This window comes from Camelina sativa, chromosome 15 (genome assembly GCF_000633955.1).
Source record: "Camelina sativa cultivar DH55 chromosome 15, Cs, whole genome shotgun sequence".
NCBI classification, from domain to species: domain Eukaryota; kingdom Viridiplantae; phylum Streptophyta; class Magnoliopsida; order Brassicales; family Brassicaceae; genus Camelina; species Camelina sativa.
Genome location: NC_025699.1, coordinates 10,828,506 through 10,834,398, shown reverse-complemented (window position 1 = coordinate 10,834,398; position 5,893 = coordinate 10,828,506). Strand labels below are relative to the sequence as shown.

Here is a 5,893-nt window from a genome sequence, read left to right as displayed (position 1 = left end):
AGCATAAGACGTCTCATGATCTCTTTCTCTTGTCCCTCAAACGCATCAGGGAACTGAGTATACATAAGCAAGACAACATGACAAAGCATCGGATCAAAAGAATAAATCATCCCCAAGAACTGAACTCTCAGCATAGAGGCCTGTAACTCCAATGCTGATGCAAGTGGCACAACCATACCCATAAACTCCATCATAGCACAAGACGTAAACAAATACGGAGACTCCAACATAAAAGCCAGCGTTCGTCTCAGTTCCTTCTGATCTGGCCCCAATCCTTGATGATGACCTTGACTCATAACCAAACTCTGATCACGCATCCAATTAGGAGCATTAAAAGGCACCAAAGGTACAGAGGTACTAAGAAGCGAAACCTTAAGCTTCTGATGAACCACGTTGTAAACAATAGTAGTGAACAAGAGAAGGTAAGCTTGCACAGTGTGAGTTCTCTCCGCTTGACACAACGACCAAAGATGACCAGCCACATCAGATAACAAACCAGGGAAAGCTTTCTCAAGCTGACGTAAACACTCGCACGCTACGGCACGAGCTTGTCGATCAAACCCGTGGTTAGGACGATTCACGAGAGCAAGAAGCAAATCAACAACCGCTTCGACGTGACCTAGAGAGAAAGAATCAATCGATACAATCACAGAGGTGAAAGAGACCATAGCTTGCTCCTTCAATCCCGACGATCCATCCGTCGGTGATTGCACGATCGCTCGGAGAACATCGATGAAGCGATCAAAGGTATCGTTACCACATTTATCAAACAAAATCGGGGAAAACTCGTCGAGAAAGACAAGGATTGAGAGCTTTACAGTGATAGGGAAGTCTTTCTTGAGGAGAGACGAGAGAGCCAAGTCCGCTAGAGAATCAATCTGGAAAACGGAAGTGAACCAGTCGCGAGGAGCGCCGTCGTCTCGGAAGTCGTCGATGAGAACGTCCCAGTCCTGGATAGAGAGAGGTCTCGCCGGAGTCTTCTCCGGCGTCGTCGTCGTGGTCATTCTCCGATCGAATCTAGGATTTGAATCTGAAGAGAATGAAAAATAAAAGTCATTTGAGAGAAGAAGAAGAAGAAGAAGATAAGACTATCCCTCCCCTCGTCGCCGGTCGTAATTAAACTCTCCGAGAACAATTCACCGAAGCTGCCTGATGACTCATTATTGATTATTTTTATTTTTTATTTTCCATATAATTATCTTCTTTAAACGACTGCGTTTCACGTTGCACCAAAACGCTGATTATACAGCGACTGCGTTTCACGTAACCTAACTTAACTCATTTGTCTCTCTCTAAATATATACACAAAGAAGAGTAGGCAACATCTGTTAGATCTCAATCATCTCATTAGAAGATGAAAACAAAGACGAGGATGTCCGATCTACCACAAGAATTGGTAGGGAAAATACTCTCTATGTTCCGATAACGTCACTGAGGGCAGTGAGATCGACTTGCAAACAATGGAACAACGCTTTATCCAAAGATGAGGTTTTGTGTAAAGCAGAAGCAATGAAGCCGTTTCTAGGGTTCATGATGATGAATTATAAGCTGTGTTCATTGAGGTTTGATCTCTATGGTAAAGGGTTTGTGGATCCATCAGTAAAGGAGATAGGTAACTTAATTAATCAAGTTGATATATCTAAAGTTTTTCATTGCGATGGGTTATTGTTGTGTGTTTCAAGGCCAAGGGATAGCAATAGACTAGTGGTTTGGAATCCGTATTTGTGTCAAACCAGGTGGATCCAACCCCTAAACGCTTACCACAGATTAGATATACATGCTATCGGATACGACAACGACCGTAACCACAAGCTATATTGAGGGTTTTGGATCGTTACGACCATAACGTTAAGCACAAGTTTCTTGAGTTCGAAATCTTCGATTTAAGGTCTAATTCATGGAGGGTTCTTGATATCACTCCCGGTTGGGAGATAGAGTTTTATCAGCGCGGCGTGACTTTGAAAGGAAACACTTACTTTTTCGCTAAAGAAAAGATTGTATACGAAAAGGACCTGGTGAATATCCTGAGCCAGAAGACTATTTACTATGTTTTGATTTTACGGCGGAGAGCTTTGGACAGTTACTTCCTCTGCCGTTTAAGCATTATATTGAAGATACCGGGACTCTATCTTACGTCAAAGGAGAGAAACTCGCGGCGTTATATCAGAACAGGGATACATATGCCTTGGAGATATGGGTTACAACTTTGATTAAGCCTAATGTGGTGTCGTGGAGTAACTTCTTTAAAGTTGATATGAAACTACACACTGGTGTGGATTTCAAGTTTGAGGTTGAATCTGGGAGTTTCTTCATTGACGAAAAGAAGAAACTCGCCGTGGTTTTTGACATAGACGAATCTGAACGCTACACCATGGCTTACATCATTGGAGAGAATGGATGCTTGAAGGAAGTGAATCTTGGAGAAGCTGTTGTGAATCTCGAGGAGTCTCCCTATGGTCGCCCAATTGTGTCCACTTATTATGTTCCAACCTTAGCTGAAGTCATATAATCCAGCAAAAGGAAAGAACGAGCTTATTAATTATAGACCCTTTGGTTTGGTTTTTTTTGCATGCCTTATTTTGTTTCTTGCATCATTCTCTGCTTTCTTTTCTCTCCTTTCTTTTGAACAAGACTAGTCATATTATTTGGTTTTTCTTTACCTTACTCCAACAATCATATTCAATTTGCACCACCATCGTGATGTTCTCTATGATTGTGGTGTATAGCAGCATGTTACAGCACTCTTATATTGCTTTAGCCAACACAGAAGAACTATCAGTCTATGCCTCTCAAACTGATAAATATGTAAATCGGCCTCTGTTGAGTTTCAAGACTCTTCTTAATATAGCCACTCGGGCGTCTCGAGTCTAAGAACGTCCCAATTAACTCTGTCTCAAAGTCTCAACAAATATAATTCTCGTCTTATATAAGTTGTAACTTTTATAATGAAACTATAATCTAGGACTTTTTGTACATAATGTAAAGCCTCTTGTACAAAATGTATATAATCTAGGACTTTTAAATAATGGGAATATAAGTGTTTATTTAAAATTTATATAATTTCAAAAATTAGTGAGTTCAGACATTGGATATTACAAATCAGCGGAGTTTTAGAAGTAAAGCAGAGGACTTCGGTTCCGGTTCTTTTGCCCAGGCCAGACCTATTAAGGATGAAAATTAGCTGAGAAATGACTGTCTGTGGAAAAAGAACGCCCACGGTGCACCAAAAACGCCTGTTTTAAACAGCGACTGCATTTTGTACTCACATCATATACTCATCGAAATGCCCGTAGTTTCGCGCGGTCGTCATCAATTCTTTTGGATCATTTTGCATCGTCAGGTTTATGGCCACCAGCTACGCTACTGGAAGAACTGTGGTCTCGGATGCTTGGGGAAGATGAACATTTGCTAGAATGAGAACTTTCTTCTGTGGAGTTGTTGTTGTTGTTGTTCCTCTTACATCTCTTCGTCTTCTCTGGTCTTTGCAATGTGTCCTACAAAACAAAGTTTTGCAAAAAAACTGTGAAGATAATAGTATTATCCAAAAAATTTAAGATCTCTAGTTTCTGATTCAAACTCTCTCTACCTTATCAGAAGTAGATCCAGGGGTTTTTAACTCGAGCTGTGTTGCAACTTCGTTAGAGTCCTCTGCTTTCTCAGATCTGCTCTCTCTTGAAACCTTTGCTCTAGGTTCCCGAGAACGGCTACCCGGCGGGTTCTGTGGAATGTGCACGGATTGCTGTTCAACGACTGTATTAGGAGGCATATACGGCATGTATGTAGGACATGGAGCTGGGATCATGCTAGGATTCTGGTTCCCAAAGTACGTGTAAGATGGCATTGATGGATGCATTGGTATTGACCCAGGAGGCATAGCCATAGGCATTGGGTATGGAAAGGACGGAGGTGGAGCCATCATGACTGTGTGATCCATTGCAGCTCCCCATGGAGACATTGACCTTAATCTCTGCTGGTATTGGAGATTGAGATTCTCTATGTCTGATTTCAGCGCTGTCTTTTCTTCTCTCAGGTCGTTTTTCTCCTGCGTCAACTACAGAAAGAACCGTTGTGATACAAGTACCAGCAAATTTCAAGTGCTGCTATCGATGATAAAAACAGGTCCTATAAGCAGTTACATACGCTGTCGAGTTTGCATCTTATGATATAGACAGAACACAGGTAGATATCTCTATGTCATGTAGACTGCTAATTGTTTCTGTAACGAAAACCTAGAGAGTAAGGAATAAGTAATGAACCTCGCGGGACTCATCTGTCAATGCTGTGTACTCAGATTTCAGTTTGTTGACTTCAGATGTGAGCTCTTTCAGCAACTGAACAGTATCAGTCAGTATCGTAGCTTTGTCATTCTTTGGTCTCTCTGGATCTGCAAACAGAAGAGAAATGTGAGGATCAAAGTGAATCATCTGATGTTGTTAAAATCCAAATAACACCACTAAGTTTTTACCGAGTACATTTCCGAGTTCAACAAAATGCTCATTCAGTTTTTCCCTCCTCAACTTCTCGCGGCCTGCCTTTTGTGACTTCCTAGCAGAAACATCCATGACCTCCCCCTTCCCCTTATGCAAACTGCAAAACATTCGAATAAACTCAAAACGCCATATTTCAACCTCGCTCTAAGAAATAACTTAGAATATTACAAATCAAACCATAGAAGCCAAATCAAAAGCAAACTGACCACAACTGAGCCTTGGTTTAAGGTAACTGATCCACTAAGAGTCTATATAGTCAGGGTCTTATATGATCTCAGCTCACATAACAAAAGTGGTTACATACTTAACGTATCTTTTAACCGTAAGAATCCTAACTAAGCCCTTTCAAGTTAGTTCTCACTTCTAACGATTGAATTCCTGGAGCAAATCTACATATTGTAAACTTTGCATCATGAAGTCTGCAGATGCACTAACTGCAAATAAGGTTTTGAAGTGAACTAATCCCAAAATGGCAATAACATCAAACCAAAAAAATCAAAAAACTTTTTAACATCTACGAAAACGATACAAAAAAAACGCTATTGAATTGAAGAACACAACGAAGGAATCTTCAAATTGCCCATTAGAGATTTCCCCAGACGAAGTAACAATACTTTTCACAAACTAGAGCTAAGTTCAAATCCTCAATTCAAAACAATTGAATTGAGGATCATCTAAACGAAGCATCTAAGCTGGATTAGGATCGAAACCCTAAGGAAGACGATGGAATTGGGGGCTCAATTCAGAAGCGATCTCTATGGAATAAATTAGAGATTGTACAAACTCACCGACGTCGACGAAGAGATTCGATGAGCTTATGAGAAGACAAAGGTCCGGCGAAGAAAGATTCTCTCTCGTTCCCTAGCCTCTCTGCCTGCTCAGATAGAAGAGGGAAGCATCATTATGCCATTTTTTTTTTCTTTTTTCTCTTATCTCTATTTTCCCCAAAAGATTATTTAATTAAGAATTTATTTCATTCAAAGAAGAAGAAAGCTGGAATTGTGTTTTTTTCTTTTTGACCCTCCAATTTATTTGCATTTATCAAAACAGACCCTCATAGTTTTTTCTTTCAGTGAAATTAGTCTTACTCTTCTTACAGAAGAAGTCGATGCATATATGATCCAGGTATGGAAGCGCAAATAGATTACGAAGACTAGCTAATAATATAACCCAATGGTATATGTTGCGATTATAGTTAAATTCCATCAACTTTCAAAATTATAACACACTATTGGGAGAATCAGAAATCGAGTAAAGATCGAATGGTCGAGATTGTTATTACAGAAAAAAAAATCAATAAGGAATATTGTTGATTAAATCAATAAGGAATAAGTCATACTAATTTCGGACATAAGCGACAGTAAGCACTAAGTCATAGTACTCTTCTTTTTTTTTTTTTTTTT

General features: G+C 39.8%; 1 protein-coding gene and 1 pseudogene across 2 annotated transcripts; one reads left to right on the top strand and one right to left on the bottom strand.

Moving 5' to 3' along the window:
- LOC104748345 lies at positions 1,314 to 2,555 on the top strand (annotated as a pseudogene).
- On the bottom strand, positions 3,002 to 5,428 carry LOC104746385 (transcription factor bHLH121). Of its 2 annotated transcripts, XR_760858.2 has the most exons (6): positions 5,279 to 5,428; positions 4,466 to 4,587; positions 4,257 to 4,384; positions 3,587 to 4,051; positions 3,267 to 3,494; positions 3,002 to 3,161 (listed from the first exon to the last, which is right to left on the bottom strand). XR_760858.2 is itself a non-coding variant. In XM_010467848.2 (5 exons), the coding sequence occupies exons 2-5, from the start codon at positions 4,560 to 4,562 to the stop codon at positions 3,324 to 3,326; spliced, it is 861 nt and encodes a 286-aa protein (XP_010466150.1). In that variant the 5' UTR covers positions 4,563 to 4,587; positions 5,279 to 5,428; the 3' UTR covers positions 3,002 to 3,323. The 2 variants fall into 2 exon arrangements, 1 of the variants encoding a protein (XP_010466150.1); XM_010467848.2 differs by having other exon boundaries at positions 3,002 to 3,494.

Bases quoted from the DNA above. Each gene is read 5' to 3' on its own strand.
- LOC104746385 (XM_010467848.2), bottom strand. From the start codon at position 4,562: ATGGATGTTTCTGCTAGGAAGTCACAAAAGGCAGGCCGCGAGAAGTTG. The intron at 4,385-4,465 runs GTAAAAACTTAG...TTCTGTTTGCAG, and splicing joins TGAACTCGGAAATGTACTCG to ATCCAGAGAGACCAAAGAAT. The intron at 3,495-3,586 runs GTAGAGAGAGTT...TTTGTTTTGTAG, and splicing joins CTGGATCTACTTCTGATAAG to GACACATTGCAAAGACCAGA.